General features: G+C 46.4%; 1 protein-coding gene and 1 long non-coding RNA gene across 3 annotated transcripts in view; both read left to right on the top strand.

Annotated features, from left to right (window-relative positions):
* Positions 1–14,965, top strand: part of ITIH5 (inter-alpha-trypsin inhibitor heavy chain 5) — a 91,110-nt gene extending 76,145 nt beyond the window's left edge. Inside the window, exons 10-14 of one of the 2 annotated variants that reach the window (XM_017521212.2) lie at positions 1,694–2,253; positions 5,465–5,518; positions 8,742–8,858; positions 11,264–11,641; positions 14,014–14,965. In XM_017521212.2, the coding sequence (XP_017376701.1) occupies positions 1,694–2,253; positions 5,465–5,518; positions 8,742–8,858; positions 11,264–11,641; positions 14,014–14,315 (1,411 nt within the window). In that variant the 3' untranslated portion in view covers positions 14,316–14,965. Of the gene's footprint in view, positions 1–1,693; positions 2,254–5,464; positions 5,519–6,249; positions 6,924–8,741; positions 8,859–11,263; positions 11,642–14,013 lie in introns of those variants that run through there. The other variant, XM_017521217.2, reaches the window with a different exon arrangement.
* A 1,276-nt stretch (positions 14,966–16,241) lies between these two features.
* On the top strand, positions 16,242–27,219 carry LOC119469949. Its single transcript, XR_005198814.1, has 3 exons — positions 16,242–16,651; positions 23,038–23,043; positions 27,208–27,219. It is a non-coding gene; the product is annotated as an uncharacterized LOC119469949 (long non-coding RNA).
* The last annotated feature ends 381 nt before the right edge of the window (positions 27,220–27,600 follow it).

Consider the following 27,600-nt stretch of genomic DNA (forward strand, 5'->3'; position numbering starts at 1 on the left):
TTGGTCAGGATGGTCTCAATCTCCTGACCTCATGATCTGCCTGCCTCGGCCTCCCAAAGTACTGGGACTACAGGCGTGAGCCACCGTGCCTGGCCTCCTCCCATGCATTTTAATGAAAGAGTTAAATGAAAACACAGATTTGCTTCCCACATTTTAAAAATTATTCAAAACTAGAGTCGAAGACGGAGAATGTGACGCACTGGATAATAGAATTGAGATTCAATAAGGCATTCAGAAGAAAAAGCAATTATGCGGCAACAAGTCAACTGCACTGCCATCTGCTGAAACTACGATCAATACCTGGCATTTATGAGAACTTATGATACGCCAGGAACTTCTGTGTGAATTATCCCAGATGATCTCACAGAAATCCTAGGAGATAGGTATATTAGGGTAAAGGCTAAGCTGCAATACAGAGACGATGAAAGGCAAAGGCTAAAATAAGGCAGCCGCTTACTTCTCTCTCCTATAATAGTAACAGGCTTGATCCTGCTCCACAAAGTCATTCAGGGACCCAGGTTCCTGCTCCATGAAGTCATTCAGGGACCCAGGTTTCTTCTGTTTCATTGCTCTGCTCTCCTCAAGTGTTGTCCTTAATGCTACAGGATTGAAATCTGGTCACTATCACTTTTGTTTTCTAGCCACAAAAAGGGAGAGAGAAAAGAAAGCCAGCATGGATTTTAAACAAGTATTGAGGAAACTGCACATCTCATTCCTACCCATATTCCGTTGGGAAGACATTGTCACATGGCCATTTTTGGCCCCAATAGAGGCTAGGAAATGTGTTTTGTATCTGGATGGCCATAGTCAATTCTCATGAAAGGAGGGGGAAATGGGCTGGTAGGGACAGCTAGCAGGTGACCAAAGAAGTACTGTTAACATCCTGATTTTATATGTAAGGGAACAGAAGTTCAGAGAGGTTAAGCCACATGTCCCAAGACACACAGCAAGGAACTGACAGAGATGGAAGTCCAACTCCACAGCCTATGCTTTCTAGATCTTTAGAAAGGGAATTTTAATAGTCTCCTTGCTTAGCAAGAAGGAACCATGTAACTTTACGAGAAAAGCAAATGCAAGCAAGTGTTATATGCACAAACTCACACAAGGTCAAATTTCTCAAGTAGAATGTGCTGCTTAAAGCACATCTGGAATTTGTATTTGGTTTTAAGAAAAAGGTTTTAAGAGGCTCTTTGAGAAATGTAGGTGTGCACAAACGAAATTTACCAAGACTGGTGGGGAAACCTCGAAGCTGTATCACAGGAAGACTAGTTCATGAAGCTGGGGATCGATCGGGCTTAAAGGAATGCACAGCTTTGGTTTTTTAAGCATCCGAATGCCTGTTGAAATGGATTAGACTAACTCTGTATTGTTCCAGAGGCAAAACTGAGATCAGTGGGTGGAAATTTTGGGGAGGAAGATTTTAATCTACTATAAGGAGGTTCTTTCTCTTCATGAGAGCAGTTGAAAAAAAGCTCAGAAGCCACGTGAGACAAGGCATTCCCTCCCACCAGTGGTGTTGAACCTGCTGCCTAGTGACCTCCTGGCAGAAATATTGCGTGGGGTGCCACGTGGACTCGATTGCTTCTAAAATCAGACGCATCCCTCTGAGAGTCTGTGGTTTCCTATTGGACCATCCTGCCTGCTGTCGGAGCAGACCCTGATCTCTCTCTCTCTCCCTGTTCCTTCACCACAGGTTCTATGATGAAATCAGGACCCCTCTCCTCTCTGACATCCGCATCGATTATCCCCCCAGCTCAGTGGTGCAGGCCACCAAGACCCTGTTCCCCAACTACTTCAACGGCTCGGAGATCATCATCGCAGGGAAGCTGGTGGATAGGAAGCTGGATCACTTGCACGTGGAGGTCACCGCCAGCAACAGTAAGAAATTCATCATCCTGAAGACGGACGTGCCTGTGGGGCCTCAGAAGGCGGGGAAAGACGTCCTAGGAAGCCCCAGCCCTGAAGGTGATGGAGAAGGGGACCCCAACCACATCGAGCGTCTCTGGAGCTACCTCACCACAAAGGAGCTGCTGAGCTCCTGGCTGCAAAGTGACGATGGGCTGGAGAAGGAGCGGCTGCGGCAGCGGGCCCAGGCTCTGGCCGTGAGCTACCACTTCCTTACTCCCTTCACCTCCATGAAGCTGAGGGGGCCAAGCCCACGCACGGACGGCCTGGAGGAGGCCCACGGCATGTCGGCCGCCATGGGACCCGAACCGGTGGTGCAGAGTGTGCGAGGAGCCGGCACACAACCAGGTACGTGGCACCTGTGCCAGCCAGGTGTGGGGGACATGGGCCTGCGATGCCACTCACCTCCTCTGCAGGAAGCTGTGTCAGTGCATCTTGCTATAATACTTACAAACAATAACTTAGGCTGGGTGCAGTAGCTCACGCCTGTAATCCCAGCACTTTTGGAAGCTGAGGTGAGGATCACTTGAGGCCATGGTCCAGTACCAGCCTGGGCAACACAGAGAGACCCTGTCTCTACAAAAGAAAAAAAATTAAATTATCTATGTATGGTGGTGTGCCTGTAGTCTCAGCTACTCAGGAGGCTGGGGAAGGAGCATCACTGGAGCCCAGGAGTTTGAAGCTGCAGTGAGCCGTGATCACCACTGCTCTCCAGCCTGGGTGACAGAGCAAGACCACATCTCTAAAAAAACAACCAACTGAAAAGCAGTAACACTATACATAGCTCAGAGTCAGAGAGTATTGTAGACTGTTGTATGCACATTGCTATACACTGTGGCTGTCTAGAGAAATGAGGAAAAGGTGGCATTTGGTTCAGAAATGTCACGCAATGAGGTCAGTCCTTCAATAAACCATCAATAAACCATCAGGTGTTTGCCAGGTTTCAGGCAGGAGCGGAAGCACTGAAATACCAATGCCCATTTTTCAGTGCCTTTCTATATATCTAAGCACTTCACAGTTATGTATTATAATGTGATTGTATGCTTGACTTTATTTCCCCAAGAGCATGTGGGAAGGACCAAGGTAGGGATTCTTACAAGAATCCAGTCTTTACATGTCAGTCTCTGAGAATCTGAACAGAAGCAGGCATGGTCAGTCTCGATGCCATTGCCAATGGGGGATGAGTAGGAACAAGAGCAAGAGAAAGGAAACGCAGTGAAACCAAAGCAGAGCATTGTATTCTTGGCAGATCCGCTTGTGGAAAATCGCGTTTCCTATGCATTACATTTTTATTAGGTTCCTGTCCAGTTCTGACTGCTAGGAGAGGGAACCAAGGTTAATCAGGCCCTACTCGGCACCCCACCAATGCTGTCTCATTCATTCCTCACCCTCTACAGTGTTAGAAGGATCTGGGTGTAGAGAAAGCATGAAGATAGGATTCACCAACCCTCACAGTGAGGCTTGAGGCAGGTTTCTGAACCTCTCTGAGCTTCCATTCCCACTCTGCAGCCCTGAACTTGGAGACAATACTAATTTCCCTGCAGGGCTGTTGTAAGGAGTAAATATGAAATGCATGGGTGCACAGTGAGTTCTGCACAAATGCTAGATACGCCTTCCACTGAGGCACGGGATACCAGAAATTAATTGAAAAGTTCAGACCCTGATAGTGAGGTTGCAATTGACATGGCTATTTCAGAAAGGGTGGAGCTTGTCTTGGCAAACCTTACAGAGTTTTCGTTGTGATTGAAAGCAGGCGGCAGGATGCTGTCACTTTCTAGTTATGAGATCCATGCCACATCCAGGAAAAGTGGCTTTTTGAATAAGATGTTGATTATAGGTCATCAGCGCAAATCTCCACAGCTTCAGGAGAGATCAGACCCAGATGATACAAAGACTCACGGGCAAGAATGACAGAGGAGATCCCCAACTGATTACTCAAAAGGGTTTTTAAATTTTTTTTGAAAGAGGATTCTTCCTTTCCTTAAGGCTCTGATGGTTTCTAAATTTTAATGTTAATTTTTCTGAGAGTTGGTGGCAGCTGCCACTCCTCAAAGCAGTCATCTAGTCATCCCTCCTCTTTCCTGGCTAATCTGCATTCTGCCCAGGCCACACTAGGCAAGACCAGCATTGAGAGGGGAGTGCTACAAAAACATTGAGATACCTCACTCTTTAATTTCTGTGAGCAGTAGAAACCAAAGAAGAGGAGCACAATTTTTCTAGTACTAACAATTTGACCTAAGATACCGATTTTATTTATGGAAATTAATTACTTTTAGGTTATTCTTTCTTTGAATATTTATTCAAAGCACAAGTACTTTGAAATACAAAGTGTTTCAAAATCTTCTGCTTTGTGAATTCCACTGCACACATAGCTGCAGACACTGGATTATAACTATACCTCTTTTTTTTTTTTTTTTTTTACATTTTTTTTTTTGTTTTTGTTTTTATTGTGAACACGCAATTTACCATCTTAACTGTTTTTAAGTGTACTGTTCAATGCTGGTAAGTGATGTTAAGTATATTCACACTGTTGTGAAACAGATCTCTGGAACGTTTTCATCTTGCACATCTGAAATGCTACAGGCCCACTGAACAACTCATTTCTCCCTTCCCCTGTAAATATGTCTCAGGTGTGGCTCACGCCTACACGCTGCTTCTCTGGTTCCTCATCACTGCAGTAATCCCAGCACTTTGGGAGGCTGAAGTGGGTGGATCATCTAAGGTCGGGAGTTCGAGACCAGCCTGACCAACATGGAGAAACCCTGTCTTTACTAAAAATGCAAAATTAGCTGGGTGTGGTGGCACATGCCTGTAATCCCAGCTACTTGGGAGGCTGAGGCAGGAGCATCGCTTGAACCTGGGAGGTGAAGGTTGCAGTGAGCCAAAATCACACCACTGCATCCAGCCTGGGCAACAAGAGTGAGACTCCATTTCTAAATAAATAAATAAATAATAAATAAATCAGATGTGATAAAATATTTTCCCCTATAATATACATAAAAATCACAGAAAAGAATAGTATATAATTTACAGAAGAATAAAATAAATAATCCTCCACACTTTACACTCCACCTGTGTGGTTCTTTTTTTTCTTGTTTTTGAGACAGGGTCTCACTCTGTCACCCAGGCTGGAGTGGGAGTGCAGTGGTGCCATCATAGCTCACTGCAGCCTGGATCTCCTGGGCTCAAGTGATCGTCCTACCTCAGCCTCCCAAGTAGCTGGGACTACAGATGCGTGCCACCTTGCTGGGCTAATTTTTTACTTTTTGTAGAGACGGGGTCTCACTGTATTGCCCAGCCTGGTCTCGAACTGCTGGGCTCAAGTGATCCTCCCACCTTGGCCCCCCGAAGCACTGGGATTATAGACATGAGCCACCATACCTGGCTGCCCTTGTGTGTTTTGAAGCTAAGCTCCCTTTTTAAGACTGATGATTTTTTGATTTTTTAAGCTGGTACAAATGTACCTAAAAGCTGTGTTTTAGTCATTTCTACTTTCTCCCTTTGTACCTCTCTCTTCATCTTTAATGAATGACCATGACATTCTCTTCCTTCTTTTTAGGACCTTCGCTTGAGAAGCCATACCAGCCAAGAATTAAAATCTCTAAAACATCAGGTAAAGAAAAGGATGTGGTTGTGTGTGGTTTGAGAGTAAAACATGTTTAAAAAGTATAAAACCAGGCCAGGTGCAGTGGCTGGCACCTGTAATTCTAGCACTTTGGGAGGCCAAGGCAGGTGTATTGCTTGAGGTCAGGAGTTCAAGACCAGCCTGGCCAACATAGTGAAACCTCATCTCTACTAAAAATACAAAAATTAGCTGCGTGTGGTGGTGGGTGCCTGTAGTCCCAGCTACTGGGGAGGCTGAGGCAGGAGAATTGCTTGAACCTGAGAGGTGGAGGTTGCAGTGAGCTGAGACCGCACCACTGCACTCCAGCCTGGACTACAAGAGTGAAACTCTGTCTCAAACAAACAAACAAACAAACAAAAAATGTAAAATCAAGAATTCCTCGAAGCCAGTTAAAAAATAGAGCTCATACAGCAACATGCCAAGCCCACAGTGTGAGGCAGAGCCTGAGAACCACGGCTGTCATGAAATCATTCCATGAACACCGTGGAGACAGCACAGTCCCCAGGAAGCCTGGTGGAAGAATAGATGGGTGGCAGAGGCCCATTCGGACCCTTCTTGAGTTTGGAAGACAATTTTTTTAGCGATCTGGAGCATGGATCCTTCCAGCCTCTGCTGTTACACATGTAAAATGGTGCTACCAAAATCAAAATGTCTGGTGTGACAGACAGGCTTTTTTTTTTTTTTTTTTTTCTTTTTTTTTTTTTTTTTTTTCCCTGCAGTCTGTGGCTTCAGAAGGGAAGAACAGGTTTTTTCAAATATCATGAAATTTTCTTTTTCCAGCTTCCTGGGACTAGAATACAAGTTCAGAGGGAAGAACAACCGATGGCTGGGTTCTGTTCTGCTAGGTCCACATCAGCCTCTGGAAGTCTTTATTATTGTCTTTCTGCTGCTGTGCTGTACGTGCAAATTCCTAAAGCCAAGGACATCCCAGAGATTAGCTGTGGATACAGAATCCACACGGTCTCCAGGAGACAGGATGTAATTCCTTCGAACACACACATAGGCTCTGTGGAATGCCAGAAAAGCTTCCTCTTGGATGCTTCCTGGAGTAATGACTTTTTGACCCCTCTCGCCTTTTTTAGAGCAAGCCCTCTCTTTCCTTGTGAAGAGGTTTGGACGATTTGACTACAAATGGTGTGGTATGTGCACATAATAACTCTCAAAAACCTGTCAGATTAGCTAGACGGTTTCCCTCTGTCTCCATGGGTCCCTCAACCAAGGATAGAACCACTAGCAGATTGAAAATACGTGAAAAAGGAATTGTTCTGTATTGAATGTGTACAGACTCTTTTTCTTGTCTTTATCCCTTAAACAATACAGTGTAACAACTATTTACATGGAATTTCCTTTGCAGTAGGTATTATAAGTAAGCTAGAGATGATTTAAAGTGTATGGAAAGGCTGTGTGTGGTGACTCATGCCTGTAACCACAGCACTTTGGGAGGCTGAGGCAGGTGGATCAACGGAGGTCAGGAGTTTGAGACCAGCCTGACCAACATGGCAAAACCCCATCTATACTAAAAATACAAAAATTAGCCGGGCATGGTGGTGCACGCCTGTAGTCCCAGCTACTCGGGAGGCTGAGGTAGGAGAATCGGTTGAACCCAGGAGGCAGAGGTTTCAGTGAGCCAAGACTGTGCCATTGCACTCCATCCTGTGTAACAGAGTAAGCGTCCATCTCAAAATAATAATAATAATAAAGTGTATGAAAGGCTGTGTGAAGGTTATATACAGATATTGCACCATTCTGTGTCAGGGACCTGAGTACGCATGGATTTCAGTATCCTCAGGGGTCCTGGAACTAATCCCCCATGGACACTGAGAGACAACTGCATGCATGCCTGAAAAATGCCAGAAATGTAGATGAGAAGTTTCATCTTTTCTGGGGATCATTTTTTCCCATTAGGAAAATACCAGCACTTTGAATTTCTTTGTATGTTGCAGTTTTCAGGGAAGTTGAGGCACTTCCTAGGGACAGCAGCCAGATCCTCTCAAGGGCCCTTCTCAGGGATGCTGGGGCAGAAAGGTTTCTCAGCAGGGAAGGCAGCGATGTTAGTTTGCTGCAGCTTAAAAAGAGCAGACTCCCTGTAATCCCAGCACGTTGGGAGACTGAGGCGGGTGGATCATGAGGTCAGGAGTTTGAGACCAGCCTGGCCAACATAGTGAAACTCTGTCTCTATTAAAAATACAAAAAATTAGTTGGGTGTGGTGGCTGGCACCTGTAATCCCAGCTACTTGGGAGGCTGAGGTGGGAGAGTTGCTTGAACTGGGGAGGTGGAGGTTGCAGTGAGCTAAGATCATGCCACTGCACTCCAGCCTGGGTGACAGTGCAAGACTGCGTCTCAAAAAAAAAAAAAAAAAGAAAGAAAAAGAAGAAACAAACTGCACTTGGAATATAAATTGGAGAGAAGCTAACTCTCCAGTCTAGTAAGAGGATTGATGTAGACGTCTTTTGAAGTCTTTCTTCTGTATAATAAAAGGCAAGGCTTTTCACCTTTAACAGAGGTGAAAATGAGGAGAACCAACAAGGAATAACTGCCAGCTGGACTTTGTGGCCTCATCTGTGCACAGAAATTTCAGAGCAGTAAAGTTAGTATGACCCAAAGGAGGGGTTTCTGCCAGCACCCTGCCTGTGCCTGGCTCCTGCTCACTTAATGCTTCCCGTGCCCCTGCCTCTAAGCTGGGCATGGCTTTCAGCACTGCAGGCAGGGGTAGCATACAGCTGATGCTGTGAATGAGCCTGGGATAGCCTATGGCTTCCTGGGAGAAGGAGTGCCATAGACCTCCAGTCATAGGAGAGGAAAGTCCTCTGCATCTGTGCCATTAAAGGAGAAAGCAAATGGCAGGGGACGTCCACCCGGGAAATGGAAGCCTGGGGGCTCAGTACCAGTTGAGGGTGTGTGGGGGCCTCTCCTTCCCCTCTCACCTCTCAGAGCTTAGTTCCTATACTAAGCTTAAGTATGATGAAAGGAGCATTACATTGAAACTTAGAAGACCCGAAGTCAAATGTTTACTGTGAACTCACTGAGTAATTTTGGGGAGTTGTTTCCCTCCCACCCATCTTCCTCATCTGGAAATTGAGGACATCTCCTTTCAGTATCATTTTCAGGATTCAATAAAATCATTCACAGAAAGTAGAGAGTGGCACCTACGCAAGGAAGGTACTCAATAAGTGCATTTCTTTTTCTCTCCTTTTTCTTCCGCCCTGGCAGTGGATGGCGATCCCCACTTTGTTGTGGATTTCCCCCTGAGCAGACTCACCGTATGCTTCAACATTGATGGGGAACCCGGGGACATCCTCAGGCTGGTCTCTGATCACATGCATTCTGGTAAGTTCCACCCTCCACTGCAGCACCTGGCGAGGACCAGGTAGGTGCTGCACCCCACTCTGTTCTTCAGATGGATGTCCAGTTATCTATGTGAGGGCCGCCTTGCAGACGCTCAGTGGTTAAGGGAGGTGTGCTGTGCTCCTGGATGTACACATCCAAATCCCTGCTTTATGACGAGTGTCGTGTGGCCTTGGGCACATGCCTTGGGAGCTGCAGTTGTTTCCCTTGTGAAATGGAGATAAGGACACTCTGTGGACCTCACAGGGCTATTATAAAGTGGATCAAATGAAACTGGATATGAAGTTGTTTTGTAAATGCTCAAGTGCTTTAGAAATCCACTATGTATTATTGTCATAATGTCTGTCCATTCAGAAGCTGTGATGCTGGGGAGGCCAGGAATCTAAACGCGGGTCAGTTCTTTGATGACTTAGATGCGCTGCTCAGATGTCAATCCACAGCTCTGTCTGTGTGCCGTGAACGTGTGTGTACAAAAGGGCTCCCTGGCCCCTGTGGGTGTGTAGAGGGGCTGGGTGAAAGAGATGAGCACAGAGAAAGCTTTTCGAGTTCAATGCAGGTAGCCAACAATGTCCAGCTCTGTGAGGACAAGCTTTGGAGTGGGCACCCTGGCACTTCTCACTGCTGAGAAAGTGAGTGTCTCAGAATGTTGGGTTGCATGGGATTGCCAGGCGGGAGACGTGTATGGTGCGATTATGCAGAGTTCCTTCAACACATTGTTTTCTTGCAGGACTTTTATGGCCTCCGAGCTAAATCTCTACTATTTCTTATTTTAAGGGCTCAGGAGCAAGAGAGGGGCCTACTTGTACATGTCCTTGGAAATGCCCCCTATTCTAGGAGCTGTTCCCATGGTTTCTGTATTCCATGAGATGTCCGTGATGGGAACTCAGCCAGAAGACACTTAGAACTTTGGGGCTAGAAGTACATCGGCTCTTCTCACGCTGGGATTTCTCCTCTCCCCTGACCCCTTTCCCAGAGAAGGCACATTTTTTCCCCCTTGAATGTCTAAGAAGTTGTTAGACAAGATTTATTGGGAAGATTATTCTCAAAGCAGAGAAAACAAGGGTTAATTATATAGCAATGTTTTGTTATTACAAATTGCTGCTTTTCGCCCAAAAGCAAAACACATTTAACATGCATCGCGGAATTCAGTCCCAAACATCTCAAGTGCAAATGCCATCTGTTTGCTCTTCAGCCAGACAGCATGGAGCCCTGGGGCCTGGCACACAGGCCTTGCTCAAGTCCAGAAAAGCCCCAGGGGTGTTCACAATGATGAAGGAAAAAGAACGGCATTCTATTTGATAGCAGTTTATAACTTACACCAATGGGATCCTTACAGAAATTCTGTTGGGTTTTATATCTGCCCATCCATTTTACAGATAAGGAAATTGAAGCAGGTTTTTTGTTTGTTTTTGTTTTTGAGATGGAGTGTCACTCTGTCACCCATGCTGGAGTGAAGTGGCGCCATCTCGGCTCACTGCAACCTCCCGGGTTCAAATGATTCTCCTGCCTCAGCTTCCCTAGTAACTGGGATTACAGGGTTTTTTGTTTTGTTTTGTTTTGTTTTAAATGACTTATGTAACAATGAACACCTAAGCGGAAGAACTTGAGTTTCTGGACTTAAAAAAAGTCTAACTTTGCATTCTCCCACACTGCTCAGTGGCATGACAAGATGACCAAATTAGGATCGGGAACCCCTGGTAGATACAAAATACACATCAGGGTCACACAAGAGTTCTTATCACTACAGCCACACTGGAAGGAAGCCAAACGAACATGGTAAGCTGTGCATAGATGCACAAATCCTTAGCTTCATGCCTCCTTCTATGGTATCAGGACCCAAACCCACGTCCTCCCTCCCCAGCCCAAGATACTCGTCAGACAATAGTGAAAACTCCACACATAACTTCACACATTCACTCACTCACTCACTCACTTGGTAACCACTGAGTGGCTTCTGTGTGTAAGTCAGACAATGTTTTTGGTACTAGACATACAAAGATAAGCCCAGAGAAGGAGGGAAATTTTAACTTGATGCATTGGGCAGGGATAGATTTTCTTTTCTTTTCTTCCTTTTTTTTTTTTTTTTTGGTGAGATAGGGTCTCACTCTGCAGCCCAGGATGGAGTGCAGTGGTGCGATCCCGCTCACTGCAGCCTTGAACTCCTGGGCTCAAGCGAACTAGCTGGGACTACAGGTGTGCAGCACCATGCCCAGCTAAATTTTTATTTTTAGTAGAGATGGGGTCTCTCTGTGTTGCCCGGACTGGTCTTGAACTCCTGGGCTCAAGCAATCCATCTGCCCTGGCCTCCCAAGAGTTGGGATTACAGACGCGAGCCGCCGCTCCTGGCCAGATTTTCTAACCTTGTTCTTGTCCCCTCGGCCTTTCAGGTGTGACAGTGAACGGAGAGTTAATCGGGGCACCCGCCCCCCCAAATGGCCACAAGAAACAGCGCACTTACTTTCGTACCATCACCATCCTCGTCAACAAGCCAGAGAGGTCGTATCTCGAGGTCACACCAAGCAGAGTCATCCTAGATGGCGGGGACAGGCTGGTGCTCCCCTGCAACCAGAGTGTGGTGGTGGGGAGCCGGGGACTGGAGGTGTCAGTGTCTGCCAACGCCAATGTCACCGTCACCATCCAGGGCTCCATAGCCTTTGTCATCCTCATCCACCTCTACAAAAAGCCGGCGCCCTTCCAGCGACACCACTTGGGTTTCTACATTGCCAACAGCAAAGGCCTTTCCAGCGACTGCCACGGACTGCTAGGTAGGAAGCTGCGCTTTTCCTCACGTTGGGTTTAGAGGACAGAGTTAAAGTTCTCAAGCAAAGCTGATATTGCCAATACCTTTAGTTAGATTGAGAAATTCAATAGGAATGTGGTTTTTATTATATATACAGTCTGCATATATATGTATGTATGTATATGTGTATATATATACACAGTCTATATACACACATATACGTAATGTATTATATGTTATACATATGTATGTATATGTGTATTATATATACAGTCTATGTGTGTATATGTATACAAAGACTGCATATGTATAGTCTATATACATAAATCTGTATCATATATATTACATATATGCAGTCTATATATGTATGTGTACATATAGTCTGTATATGTATTTATGTTTGTGTATATATACAGTCTATATGTACATATACATATTATACATATACATGTATATATGTAAGATATATACAGTCTGTGTATTTATGTATATATGTATACACAGACTGTATGTATGTATATATGCAGTCTGTATATACACATACATAATATGTCATATATATGTGCGTGGGTATATATACAAACTGTGTATGTATGAATGGTGTGTGTATATATAGTCTGTATAGGTGTGTGTGTGTATACAGTCTGTGTATGTGTGTATACATGTATGTATACAGTCTGTATGTATGATGTGTGTATATATACAGTCTATATGAATGTGTGTATATATATACAACCTGTGTATGTATGTATATATGTATACATGTATGTATACAGTCTGTATGTATGATGTGTGTATATATACAGTCTATATGAATGTGTGTATATATATACAACCTGTGTATGTATGTATATATGTATACATGTATGTATACAGTCTGTATGTGTGTGAATATGTATACATATGTATGTGTACAGTCTGTATGTATGTATGGTGTGTATATACATGTATATATACAGTCTGTATATGTATGTGTGTGTGTATATACAGTCTGTGTATGTATATATGTATGTATACAGTCTATGTATGGTGTGTGTATATATACAGTCTGTGTGTGTATGTGTGTGTATATATACACACAGTCTGTGTATGTATGTATATATGCATGTATAGAGTTTGTGTATGTATGTATGAACACACACACACACATAGAGTCATGCCTTGCCTAATGACAGAGATACGTTCTGAGACATGCACCGTTAGGTGATTTGGTGGTTATGTGACCATCTAGAATATCCTTGAACAAACCTAGGTAGGGTGGTCCTCTACCCACCCAGCTAGACTACATGGTGTCTTCTATTGCTCCCAGCCCACAAACCTATGCAGCAGCGACTGCATGGAATACTGCGGCAATTGCAACATGATGATAAGTATTAGTATCTAGACATGGAAAAGGTACACTAAAAATATTCAATCATAATCCTATGGGACCACCATCATATTTTAAGTCCATCATTGATTAAAATGTCCTGATGTGGTTTGTGACTGTATACGTAACATGAAAATTCGATTTCTTCCTGGACTTCTGGGTTGGGAATGGGCTTTATAAACCAGTACTGTCTCTTTAGCCTTCTGGGAAAATGAATGAGGAATTGGAGTGTAGCCACCTGAGGCTCCAATTCCTTTGCTCTCAGCAAGAAGACCCAGGCATGGGGCAGCCCTGCCCAGCGCCCAGCCTGAGCAACACCCCTCCAGGGGAGGTGCCTGCATGAACACATGCAGCAGGCAGGCCATTCTACTCAGCTTTCTTCAACGTGCAATTTCATGTGGGCCCCTTGCCCAAAAATAAAGAGCAAGTCATTGTCAGAATTCAGTTTAATAGGCAGGATTTCCTGGCTCTTGAGCTGGCCACGTTTCGTGGGGCCCAGCGTGAGCTCCCATTGCAGACACAGCTCTGTATGCCTATGGCCTAAGCAGCGCCCACATCTGACCTGCAGAGTCCTGAGGACAAGGGTCAGGGAGGAGCTGAGCTGACTGTTTTCCACCCCAACCTGGCACAGACCTGGGATGGATAGAAAGGCGGGCCTGTGACTGGGGAGAGGACAGAGGGAAGATGGAACACTACTTGCCTCTTTACCTGCCCCATCCTGTCCCCTGGACTCAGTAGGAGACTGTGGTTACTGCTATTTGCAGGTTAGGCAACTTTCTAGCATTAGCAACTGGGAAGCTTCCAGCAGTGGTGGGTCACTGTGGACAAATCCTCGGCTCACTCCTCCCTGCCCCCCAGAACACATGCTCTTCCATGACACCAGAGAATGTGTCAGCTCCTGCTGGGAGAGTCTGGTCTCGGGCTGTGGCCAGTTGTAAGCCTTCCCGCCACTGATAGCACTGAAGTTCAATTTCAGCACAAGGTTTCTGCATTTGACTGAGACGCGATGCTCTTCTTTGTCCTCACAGGTCAGTTCCTGAACCAGGATGCCAGACTCACAGAAGATGCTGCCGGGCCCGGCCAGAACCTCACTCACCCTCCGCTCCTTCAGGCGGGAGAGGGCCCCGAGGCCGTCCTCACCGTGAAAGACCATCGAGTCCCAGTGGTCTGGAAGCAAAGGAAGATTTACAACGGGGAAGAGCAGATAGACTGCTGGTTTGCCAGGAACAACGCCGCCAAACTGATTGACGGAGAGTACAAGGATTACCTGGCATCCCATCCGTTTGACACAGAGATGACACTTGGCCGGGGAACGTCCAGGGAGCTCTGAAGCTGGCAGCCTCAAGGACGTAAGTGCACGAAGGACAGTGATGTGGGAGGCCGTGGAGCAGCTCTTTTTGTGGCTTGTACTTGCCTCGGCTCCTGGCAATTAGCTGGACTCCATGACCCACCCCTGGTGCGGCGTAGATCCGACGTCTGCCTGGGCGAAGGGGAAGGGTGGGAAGCCTGCGTGCAAATGCCATTTCCCCCGACTCCTCCTTCCTGCCTCTCCCCACCCTGCCTGCATCTACAGAGGGGAGACCGGTCATCGCTAAATGCAACCAAAGTCTGTATCTTGTCCCAACCTGCTTATCCGTTTTGTTAGCCTGCTGTAAAGTAAGCCTTTGTGGTGAGGGAAGGTTGCTATGAATTTGTTTTCGTGGTGGAAATGGCCAAGTATGGGCACTCTGCTTTTTGCCTTACACTCATGCTTAGAAAGCTGTCTTTTCAGTAGTGTTGCAGCCTCCAGAGGTGCAGCCAGCCTCTACGGCAAAGGACTCTGTCACTGAGTTCAGGCCACCAACCGTGCAAGTAGCTGAAACATTTGATCACTGTAAACCATTAAGTCTTTTCTTACGAGAGGTTTTCCTTCTGCTGTGGTCTCTTGCCCTTAAAAATTAGTTTTCATTAAAAAGAAATTTGATTGAAAATAGAAACATCTACAGCTCAGATACTGATCTCTTTCTAATGGGCTTTGTACACCAGTTGACTTTGCTAATGGCTGTTCTCCAATTTGTTCCGATAAGCGAAAGGCTTTTAACTCAAAGGACAACTCCATGCGGTTGATTTTACTGGCGTGTCTTGGTGGTGGAGAGTTGGCCAAGTGAACGATGCATCTTTTACTTAGAGCTCTTCAGCCTTTGTCATAGTTCCCAGGCCTTTTTTCCTTGTGGGCCTCCAGGAGGTGATCAATTACATGTGCACAGTGCTGGGACGGGAGGCAGAGACAGCTCAGAGCAGGTTCACCAGGCCACCTATAGCAAGGAAGTCCTTAGGAAATCTAGGACTCCCAGCTTCCCTCATGTCAGATAGAAAAAAAGCCAGGAAACCAGCGTGAACAGGGGTTTTAGTTCCAAAACTTGGACAAACCTGATGCCCTAAGGAAAAGGTTAAGGTCAGAGGGGGCTTCCAGAGTCCATGAATGTCACCCGTCAGCAGACGGACACTGGGAGCACTTGGGCGAAACAGCAGAGAAAGAAAGACAGTGGTCAGGAAAGTGACCTGTTTCGATGCAGGCCAGAGTTCGAGGCTCTGGGGAACTCATAGGAGGCTTCTTCCATGGGGCCTGACACCAGAGCAGCCCTCATGTGAAATGCAAAGGCATGCTTAGCACTGGGAGGGAAACATGAGTTAAGAAAATTGTTGATCATGTTTGCCTTCCCTGGGGAAACACTCAGGCGGTAAAATGACATCCACATGTTCCTGTTGGATGCAGCGGCTTCAGCAACGAGTTCGCACTGGGGGACTGTCCGGGCCCGTCTCTCTCTGCTTTGTGAACCCACCACACCAGCGCCTGTCTGCTGTGCTATTTATTTGACTTCCGTCTTCCCAAACTCAGCTGCCTGTGTTCATGCCAGAGGTGCAAAGGCTGCCAGCCCTTGCTGCTGACAGATGCTTTCAGATTGTAGGGCTCAGAGAAAGGGAGCAGAAGCTAGAGGTAGCCAGGGGCTGGCCAGGCTCCCAGGGGCCTTCCTATCATGTAAATCATAGCCAGACAGACGGCCCCAGAGCTGGAGCCAGGTGGCCTCGTCCCCTGTGGAGCACTGGGGGCAGTGATCTGTTGTTCCAGGTGTAAGTCTCGACACTGAGGAGAAGAGGATGTTATTAGAACAGTTCCTACTGCTTGTGGTGCTACTTTATCTAAGAGCCAAGAAAAAAATGCGCTAAAAAATATCAAAGTGGGGCTTTTATTTTTAAAAATTATCTTTTACTTTAGACGAACATCACTTTTTTTCCTCCTCTTCTTTAGGTGTAGATTTATTTTGTTTTATTTTTATTTTTGGCAAATGGGATCGGTTTTAGCTGGGGATCAGTATCTGAAAGCCCCAACCCCCATGCTGATGGTATAGTTAGGACCTTTGCATTTGATGGAAAAAAACGTAGTATTTTCTGTCATCCACGTGTGTTGTGAGTAGCAAGCTCTTCAACGTAAATGCAGAGGAAGGGAGAAATCCTCTTCTCAGATGGGGAAACTCAGGCAGAGACTGCTATGGGGTGGTTTTTGCCAAGCTATGCAAAATACTTAACGCAGGGCTACACGGAAGCTCCAGAAATCATTTTGTTTGCTTTGGCACTGTTTCACCGTCTGGGCAATCATTTATTCTCCTTGGGCATTTATCAACCAGGGTGAGGTTCTTGGGAGGAGAAATCATCTAACATTCCCATTCCCTTGGTGCTGCAGCTGTGCTGAGGAGGCCTTGACTGGGAACTGGAGTGGGTGCCTCTGTGTTTCTCTAGGGAGTAACATTCAACATTTAATTGAATCATGTATCCTGATAGGTGGATTAGGAACAGGACTCATTCCTTTAAAATTGACATTTTGGCTAAACCACATACCTTGGATTGAGTGTGTGTGTCTTCCCCAAATTCATATGTGGAAACTTAAATCCTCAATGTGGTGATTCTTGGCACTGGGACCTTTGGAAGGAGATTAGATCTTGAGGGCAGAGCCTTCACGAATGGGATTAAGGCCCTTGTCAGAAGGGACATGGGAGAGATGGTCTTTTTCCTCTCCACCATGTGGGGATACGAAGAGAAGGTGGCCACTTGCAAGCCAGGAAGACGGCCCTCACCAGACACCATGTCTGCTGGTGCCTTGATCTTGGACTTCCCAGCCTCCATAACTGTGAGAAATAAATGTTTGTTGTTTAAGCCACCCAAGTCTGTGGTATTCTTGTTAAGGCAGCCCAGGCTGAGTAAGACAACAAATCATTCACAACGTGAATGATTTTGATCTTTCATGATGATCAAACATGATGAATGACCTTTTCCCGTTCTTTAAGCTTACCAGAATGTACATAAACAATGCTGTTATTAAAACTTAAAGGCCTCTTGGAACCATAAGGACGTGATCCAGCTAAAATAAACAGCAAATAAAGTAACGCAGCTAAGCAAATACTTAGAAATATAGCTTTAAATATTTATTTTAGTCAGTTTTAAATAACTGGTAGGGTATGAGATAGTTCACATTCAAGAGACATTTTACTTAGACAAAAATTGTTGAGAGAACGATGAGTAAAAACAAACAACATATTGGTCTGTTTATTTTTCAGAGGGAAAATGGAATCAGGGCTGTTGATAATAAAACTTGATGAATCTAACTGCACTGCTTGTTTCTAGGCATTTCTGAATTACACACAATGATATGTAAATGGAGTAGCGATACTGGAAGAATAATGTTGAAGTAACACAAATTATTCTAGAGAACAGCAAATTCGCAGCAGTCATTCCTGTGCTCTTCTGAAACTGTCGGATACATGCTTAAGCTTCTCAGTCCATTCCCGCCTGGGGACTCTGGCACCCCAAATGCTGATCATTATTGGGACCAGTACATTATTGGGTCTCGCACATACTTTGCCCACTATCTCGACCGGTGCTGCTTCCACTGGGCTCAGGGTCATTTCCCTCCTGGGTGCCATTTCTCACTCATGGTTCTGGCATTCCTACCTCCAGTTCTGAGATCCAGTTTTCCTGGTTCTCGTTCATATCTCAATCGAGCTATGTTACAAGCTAAGTGGGGCAACACCTGCTTAGAACCAAAACAGACAGAGGACACAAAGGAGGCATCATTAGTGGGCTGTATTAAAGAGAAAACAAGGAAACAACTGATGTCAAGGTTGATTTATCTCCACTTTTGGCATCTTCCATAGCTTTAAAATGAAGGCACAGGCTCAGTGGCTCACGCCTGTAATTCTAGCACTTTGGGAGGCTGAGGCATGTGGATCACTTGAGCTCAGGAGTTTAAGGCCAGCCTGGGCAACAGGGAAAAACCCTGTCTCTCCAAAAAATTTAAAAAGAAAAATTATTTGGGCGTGGTGCTGTGCACCTGTAGTCTCAGTTACCCAGGAGGCTGAGGTGGGAGGATCACCTGAGCCCAGGAGGGTGAGGCTACAGGCCGCTGTGATCATGCCACTGCACTCCAGCCTGGGTGAGCAAGTGAAACTCTGTCTCAAAAAAATAAAATGAAAGAGCTGGAGTAGGTAACCTCTACAATCCTGTAATCTTTACCTTCTGCCTTTAGAAAAAGATGCTTCCTAAGCTGCCACGAGATAAATGCAAAATGATTCATTCAGTGACTCCAGTATGTATCCAGTTCCAGTGTGCCTGGCCCAGGGGTTCCAAGGAAAACAAAGTTCATGCCTCTATAGAACCCTTAGTTTACAACGGGATATTGAAAGAATGTCCAGCCTGGGCAACATAGGGAGACTCCATCTCTACAGAAATTTAAAATGTAAGCTGGGCATGGTGATGTGCACTTGTGGTCCTAGGCTCTTGGGAGGCTGAGGTGGGAGCATTGCTTGAGCCCAGGAGGTTGAGGCTGCAGTGAGCTGAGGTCGCACCACTGCACTCCAGCCTGGGCAACAGAGTGAAACTCTGTCTTAAAAATTAATACCTAAATAAGAAAGAATGCAGATAGAAATAGTGTGGTCAATACTGTAAGAAAACTTGCCGAGGGCTGAGCTCAGAGGAGGGATAACTGTGAAGGTCGGAAGGGGGTCAGGAAACCGCCCCAAAGATGTAGAGTTCCATCAGCTGCAAGGAAGAGGAGGCTGGACAGAGGCAGCCACGTTTGTTTCTCATCACAGGAATATGATGTCAGGCAGCCAGGAACTTCTCCCACATTGAGGCAATCTTCTTATTCTATAGTTTCAGACATAGCACTGGTGAGCTGGTGGCCTCTGAGAGCCCACCATAGAAAACGCTTGGTGGAACCCTTGCCCCAAGTCAGATGGGTCTCCAACATGGCATCCACGTCCCCTCTGCCTCTCCTGAGATGCAGAGAGTGCCTGGGGACAGTCAGAGATCTCTGCCACGGTCATTCCACCGCTACCCACAGGGCTCCTGCCCGCGTTAGGAAGAACTGATCATTCTTCTCTCTGTGCATGGTCTTGATGGCCACTCCATTCCCCTTGAGCTGCCTATGCCACTGAGCCCCGTAGCTTCCCTCCATGGCCCTGCCTCCTGTTTCACTGAGAAAACTGAGGCAGGAACTCCCTCTTTACTGTTTGTCCTATCAAAGCGGCTGTGTCTTCGCGAGGCTCTATCATTTGGTATCCCCTTCCTTCCAGCTTCTCCCTCCACTCTGGACCCCATCTCTTCCCATGTCCTCAGGTGGTTTTCTCATTTATTCCCTCTAAATTCTCGCTTTTCACCAGGTGCTTCTCTCTTGATTACAGATACGGTTCCCAAAATGTCCTCTAGTCTGAAACTATTGTCCCTTGCTTGGACTCCCTTGGGGCTTCTACTTTCTCTTTTATTTCCTTGTTGGATTTGCTCTAGTGGCTGCTATGTGAGCCCTGATTATTTTTCCACCCTAGTCAGTTGCTTAAGTCATCAGATTCAGCTTTTGTCTTCACCCCATTAACAGAACCACGTCTCAGACGTCACGCTGCCATCTCAATGTCCCCTCCAGCGACCAGTCCCTTCAACATCCACCACATGACTCTGTTGAGTTGTTTGATCTTGTTTCCTCTGTTTCTTTTGTAGATGACTTTGTTTCTCTTTGATGAGATGCTGGATCCCTTTGCTTCTTTGGTGTGATTCTTTTTTTTTTTTTTTTTTNTTTTTTTTTTTTTTTTTTGAGACAGAGTCTGACTCTGTCACCCAGGCTGGAGTGCAGTGCATGATCTTGGCTCACTGCAAACTCTGCCTCCTTAGTTCAAGTGATTTTCGTACCTCAGCCTCCCAAAGAGCTGGGATTACAGGCGCCCACCACCACACCTGACTGTTTTTGTATTTTTAGTAGAAACGGGGGTTTCACCATGTTGGCCAGGCTAGTCTCAACTCCTGACCTCAGGTGATCTGCCTGCTTTGGTTTTTAAAAATCTTTCCTAGTCTCTTATGATAAATTTCTTTCCTCCTACCAGCCTAAAACACGGACGAGATCACTAAGGTTTCTCTTTGGTCCTCTGCACTTTCTCCCTTAGTGATCTCATCCATGTCTTAGTTTACATGTCTGCCTCTGCACACACTGGTGGCTTTGAATATACATTTGCAGTGCTGACTTCTTTCAAAGTCACTTCCCTTTAGCTATTCTGGAATCACTGCAAACTTAGGAGTTAAAGCAAACTTTCCATCTTCAAAGTGACTATATTTATATTATAGGTATTTGGGGCTGGGGATCTGGGAGGCAAGGAAGGACACATTCCAGCACCATATTTTTCTATTTTGGATTTGCAAATAAAGGTGAAAAAATGCCTCTCTCCTCATATAGATAGATAGATATGTATGCATATATATTTATACATGTATACGCATATATATATATATATATATATATATATATATATATACATGTGGTGTATTTCATGGGAAGCCAACCCAAATTAGTTTTTATTGACACAGTATTCTTCCTGAAAATTCTCTGTTAATCATATTATGTCCTCAAAACAACAGCTGTGTTTGTGCAAGAGAAAATCCAGTGTTCTGACAGCTCCCTGGGAATTTCTGGTTATATAAGTTGAAAATCACATGTACTAAGTTCATTGACATGCCCATTAAATAACTTCATTGAACTATGAGTACAAAATTCACTGTACATGCCTTTTAGAATGCTTTTTAAAAATTAGCAAATTTCATTCTAAGGGAGTAAGGGCAGTGTAGAAAATACAGAGCTGCAGATATTAAGTGTGAATGAAGGCCTGAATGCTCTATTCTTTATTTGGTTCAATTTCCCACTGGAAGTTTGCCTCTGATTTCTTGAATTGTTCAGCCACAAAGTTAACATAAGCCCTATAAATGTTAAAAAGTAAAATGTCATACAAGACCAAAGTCCAGCTTCTACTCTGAAGCTCCACAGGGAAAGTTACAGAAGAAAATAAACCTTTCCACAGGAAGGCAAAAGTGATTTGAGGCTCAGCTCAAAACTGAAGAGGGCTGGAGCCTAGGAATATTCTAGAAGCTAAAAGTTCTAGAATTTGTAGGCAACTGCTTATCCTTTCAATTTCTTTGTCTGCTCAGGAAACTAAAATGGAGCACTTTGGACATTTATGATGAGAACAACATAGAATAAAACTGTGTGTATTATTGAATGACAGTAGCATTTTAAATTGTTCATGCAATTTTCCCACCAGAGAAAATGCTTCAAAATGAACACATCCACTTATTCACTAATTCAACTAATCTTTAGTAGACACTATGTGGAGGGGACAGAGCATGCCTCCTGTCCTTCCCTGGAGATAATGTTTTGTGTAATTAGTTATGAGAAGAGGTGGACATCTCCCTGTCTTAGAGAGGTTCCAATAAAAGGATGGGGGTTTCAAAAGGAAGAGGTTGTGCCCATCTGGGGCGCAAGAGGAGCTGGCCTCGTATCTGGGTCTTACAGCACTGGCCAGCTTTGGAGGGAAAGCATGTCTAGGAGCGTTGAATCTAATAACTTATTTCTTCATTGTAAAAACTCTCCAAGGGAAAGGAAAATAAACAGTATAGGGGACAAATACATCCCCTGCCCTCATCACAGAGCTAATATGCTGCTGGCTATGAGATGTTTTAGAGGATGTCGTGTCTAGGAAAAGAGAAACATGAACTTGGAGCAGTCCTGGGTCTCCAGGCCCCCTGGAGTCTGAGGCATCAAGACAGCAAATGCGGGCCCAGCAGAGAGCCCTGGCTGCGAGGCCCCTCCTCTTTTCGTGACTCTGGAAGACTAAACAAGAGAAGCTTCTAAGTGACTGCCGTGGGCTGCTGCACCCCGAGTCCAGGATCTCAGCCGTGTCTACCCCGTGAGCATCCCAGGCCTTTCTTCACTCCAGAAGCAGTGGTTTCTGAGCTGCCTGTTTCCTTCTAAAAGTGGTGTCTGCTGTGGCCCATGCTGTTCTGCTTCTGCCAATGGCCGGGATGGGCATGGTCAGGGATTCCTGATGGGCGGCTGTGACGGGGCCACCGTAGGAAGTCCACCACCCCCTTCCCAGTGTTGGTTGTTGGACAAGGCTTTTTTTTGGAAAGAAACATGGATAGAGACGGGGTGAGTGTGGGGCCCACGGTGGAAAAGCCTTGGCCAGGCAGCCAGGGCTCTCTGCTGGGCCTGCATTTGCTGTCTTGATGCCTCAGACCCCAGGAGGCCCGGAGACCCTAGGACCGCTCCAAGTTCACTTTTCTCCCTTTTCCTTAGACATGACATCCTCGGAAACACCTCGTAGTCAGCAGCTTTCTGAAGCAAATCATTGTCAGCTGGAAGGACAATGGTGCGGTTGGGGGCACAGAGCCTCCCAGGGGTGGAGGTGGGGTGAGCACCACACCCAAGCTGGGGGTGAAATAGAGAGACAGAACTCACGGGCATACTGAGTGACTTTTGGGTGTCACTTGTCTTCCTGGGAGAGGCCTGGACAATGCAGCTATGGACGTGATTAATGAGCTGCCGGCTGCACGTGGCACAGCAGGGCAGGTAGAAGCCGGGAACTTCCTTTTCTCCCTGTCAGTTACCCATGCTCAGCTGGGGATGTGCCCTGGTTTCTGCAGAGGAGATAAGCAAGTCCAGGGTAGAACATGGAGTTTGGCAGTCGGCAAAAAGAAGGGAGGAGAAGGTACACTCGAGATGACGCCTGGGCACAGAGGGAGGAGCTCCTTCGGGTTGGAGAGAAGTGGGACGGGGAGGGTGCCAAGAGAACCCCAGGACCCGGAGTGGATGTCATTTTGGAAAAGTTTCTCAAGTCATTGCCCTTTCTCCTCTGCACATCCTCGGTCACCAGAGCTACTCAGATGAATTAAGCCTTCTAATCTGGCACTGCCTATCCTTGGGAAGGGTCATCAATTTCTGAGGTTCACTGAGGATCGCTGGAAGCCTCCTGAGTTGAGTTTCCCCTGCGAGGCGGGTGTTCCCCCCACCGTCCTCCCTGTTCATTCTTTTGTGCCCGTTGTCTGGGAGATGGTGTAGATCCCATACCTCTGGCCTGCTGGCTCATGCCCATCCAGGCACCTGGTTCTGGAGGGCAGAACGCAGGGCAAAGGGTGATGGGAGGAAGGAGGGCAAGTTACGGATCAACCAGGGCACAGAAGCCAAAGGGACCCTGGCAGATGACTGTGAGATGCTTAGCCCCTTTGAGTCCTGGACACTTTGAGCATCTGATAAAATACGAAATGTAGAGACTCCTCTCTCTCTATCTCTCTGTCTTTGAGATAGGGCTTCCTCTGTTGCCCAGGCTGGAGGGCAATGGTGTGATCATGGCTCACTGTAACCTTGACCTCTGGGACTCAATCGATCCTCCTGTCTCAGCCTCCAAGGTAACTGTGACAACAGGTGTATGCTATCATGCCCAGCTAATTGTTTGTTTTTTTGTAGAGATGGCGGAGGCGGGGTGTCTCGTTATGTTGCTCAGGCTGGTCTTGAACTCCTGGCCTTAAGTGACCTGCCTGCCTCGGCCTCCCAAAGTGCTGGGATAATAGGCATGAGCCACTGTGCCCGGCCAACTCCCTTTCTTAAAAAAGTAAAGGCTAATTCTGAGGTGGAAGTTGTGAGCCACACAATCTCCTCCTAAAGCCTCCACTGTAGAAAGTGCTTTGCTGCTGTGTCCCAGGGCAGCCGGGCTGTCCCGCCAAGCCTCTGTCCCTCGTGCTGTGACTTGGGCCTGATTCATCCAGCTGGAGGTCTGGAAAGACCCGAGCTCCGGGGTTACTCCCAACAGCCCACCCCTTGCAGTGAGCGGAGTTTTAGGCACAATATGCAGGATTGGCTTTTGACCTCCTGTGGTCACTACTCTTCAATTCCTTTCCTCTGCAGGACTTTAACATTTACGCCAAAGCAGTTCTCAAGACCTCCCTGCGAGGTCAGGGAGAGGAGAGCCTATTCTTTCTCACTTAGGGAGGGGGTCACGGGGAAGCTCACACCCAGTGACCTGCCGCCGACCACACGGTCAGCACAGAGCCAGGCCTGAGCGATCGGCTTCCAGGTGGGTTCAGTCCTCTCTGAAGCAAACACCTTGGCGCCCCTCTTTGGCGGCGCCTGCTAGGGTTACAGCTGAACAGGCTGGTAACTAAGAGAGAGTGAAACCCAGCAGGCTAAGTACAGCTAATTCCTGTCCCCATGCAGTAGGGGCTGGCTGCTGTCGCCACTGAGAGCTGGGAAAGAAAGGACCTTATTATGTGGGGTAGGAGGGGCCGGCCGGGGAGGTGTTAAGCAGAGAAAATGGTTGAAATCCTACTCGAGGCGATGCTGCCAGCCTGGCGCCTGCTGTGAGACAGTCTGATGAACTCTGATAAACCCAGGGGCACCTTTTCATACCCCATCCAGCCTGGAAACTTTAGCACCCTGTGGAGAGGGAAGGGCATGTGGGGAGGGGCGCAGGGAGATGGGGTGGCTGGAGAGGCAGGAGAAGAGGGAGCCCCAATTTACTCGGGATCCCTGAGGTCGGGCCGCTCAGCTTCTGGCTCTGGGGACTTGGGGGGTCTGCAGGGGGAGGTGCAGCATGAAGGGCCCTGTTGCAGGGGTGAGAAGAGGAGGGAAGGAATGGGCCTGGCGGCGGGAGGGCCCAGGTCCAGGATGCCGCCAATCAAACCGCGGTGGCGATGACCAGAGCCCTGGGATTGGACTCTGTGCGGGGATGTTGTCCCTGCCAACCGCCTCCCAGACAAGCTGGTGAGAAACGTCCTCATGGAAGATCACAACCAGCCTCACAAATGCCCCACATTTCCCTTTCCAGGCCTGGAGATTGGGGTGACAGCCCTTCTTGGTGTAATTGAAACTCGTGTGGTTGATCTCAGTCCTTGGGGACCACATACAGCCACGTGAGTGTGCTTCTCCTCTATAATGATTTGTACGCTAAGGATGCCGACAGCAGGGCCTTGTAGAGAGCCGTGTACACCCATGTTCACAGTCGCATTCTTTTTTTAAATTATTATACTTTAAGTTCTGGGGTATATGTGCTGGTCCTGTAGGACTGTTACATGGGTATACACATGGCATGGTGGTTTGCTGCATCCATCCCCCCGTCACCTACATTAGGTATTTCTCCTAATGTCATCCCTCCCCAATCTCCCTAAACCCTGCTATTCCTCCACTAGCCCCCCCCCCCACCTCCAACAGGCCCCTGTGTCCATGTGTTCTCATTGTTCAACACCACTTATTAGTGAGAACATGTGGTGTTTGGTTTTCTGTTCTTGTGTCAGTTTGCTGAGAATGATGGTTTCTAGCTTTCTCCATGTCCCTGCAAAGAACCTGAACTCATCCTTTTTTATGGCTGCATAGTATTCTATGGTGTATATGCATAGCAGCATTCTTTCAATTACCAAGAGATGGCAGCAACCCAAAGTCCATCAATGGAAAAATAGTAAGCAGATATAGTATAATACATACAGACAGTGGAATATTATTCTGCTTTAGAAAGGAAGGAAATTTCGATACATACCACAACATGGATGCACCTTGAGGACATTATCCCGAGGGAAATAAGTCAGTCAAAAAAGGCAAATATTGCATGATTCCACAAATGTGAACCCCAGGGTAGCAATAGAGACAGAAATTACAGTGATGGTGGCCGGTGATTTTGGGGAGAGCGAGAAGGAGAGTTACTGTTTAATGGATGCAGAGTGTCCTTTTTAAATGACAAAGAGTTTAGAGATGTGTTGCACAAGAGTGTGAATGTGCTCAATGCTACTGAACTGTACACTTAAAAATGCTTCAGATGGGCCAGGTGTGTACAAACTCACACCTGTAATCCCAGAAATTTGGGAGGCCCAGGCGGGTAGATGACCTGAGGTCAGGAGTTCAAGATCAGCCTGGCCAACATGGTGAAACCCCATCTCTACAAAAATACAAAAATTAGCAGGGCAGGATGATGGGTGCCTGTAATCCCAACTACTTGAGAGGCTGAGGCAGGAGAATTGCTTGAGCCCGGTAGGCGAAGGCTGCAGTGAGCTGAGATCGCGCCACTGCATTCCAGCCTGGGTGACAGAGCTAGACTCCATCTCAAAAGAAAAAAAAATGGTTAAGATGGTAAATTCTATGTTTTATGGTTTTTACCACAAAGAAAAAAAGTGAGCATCATAGTGATAGTAAAACCTGACAAATTGCATAATGGGCAAAAATTACAGACAAAACCTATTTGTGAATATTGATGCAGTAACTACGCTAAAAGAAAAACATACAAAAATGGTTAAAATGATCATCCTTATGTTGTGCATATTTTAGCACAATTAAAAAAGCCTTCTGAGTTCTTAACTCTCTGACCAAAATCCTCAGGGTCTGAGCAGGACACAGGGAAGAGGGAGGCTGAGGACCGGGGCCATGACCACGGCTGTGTCTGTGGCCAGGGAAAGCCCAGATCAGAGCTGCCAGAAATTTCCAGACCGTTCCATTAGGGCACAGCCTGGGATGGGCCGGTCCCAGAGCTGCACGCGCTGCCAGGATGTTGGTGATGTGTGGTTCAGCTTGGGCCCTAGATGGTGACCACCTGTCCAGGCCCTCAGTGAGACAGAGGGGACCCTGCATTCCTCAATGTGGGGGGCTTGATCCTTAAAGAGGGGAGGTCTTTGTTTCCTGAGAGGCCGGAGGCAAAGTGAAAAAGCACACATGGATAACAGATCCAGAAATATTTGTTAAATTCTGAAGGGAAATATCTAGTTTCTCTGTAGGATGGGACAGGATAGTTCTTCTCTTTTCCTTCCTCTCCTCCTAATGAGATTCTCCTTATGAAATCCTTGCAAACTGCACCTGCTCCCATCCTTCTTACTACGTCACCCAAATGCTTGCACAGAAGCCATGTAGCATAATTTTTCAAATCTCTGCTTTTCTGATCTAGCCCAAAGGGCATGACTGAAGGCAAAGTTCCCACTACATGTGTCCCTGGGACCTCCCGTTCTCACCTATAAACCCAAAACACTAGGACTGCCCTCTCCCACAGCAAGAAGCTAAACGTTGATGAAAATCATTATTCAAAATAATCAAAATGGACCAAATGATGATCTGAACATCAGATCATTGTTTCAATAATTTTACATCTTTTTAAACATTTTTTCTTTTTAATTTTTTTAAACAAATTTTTAAGTTCTGGGATACACGTGCTGAACGTTTATTCCATAGGTATACATGTGCCATGGTGGTTTGCTGCACTTATCAACGCATCGTCTAGGTATTAAGCTCCTAGGTA

Source organism: Cebus imitator, unplaced genomic scaffold (genome assembly GCF_001604975.1).
Source record: "Cebus imitator isolate Cc_AM_T3 unplaced genomic scaffold, Cebus_imitator-1.0 Scaffold20, whole genome shotgun sequence".
Classification (NCBI taxonomy): domain Eukaryota; kingdom Metazoa; phylum Chordata; class Mammalia; order Primates; family Cebidae; genus Cebus; species Cebus imitator.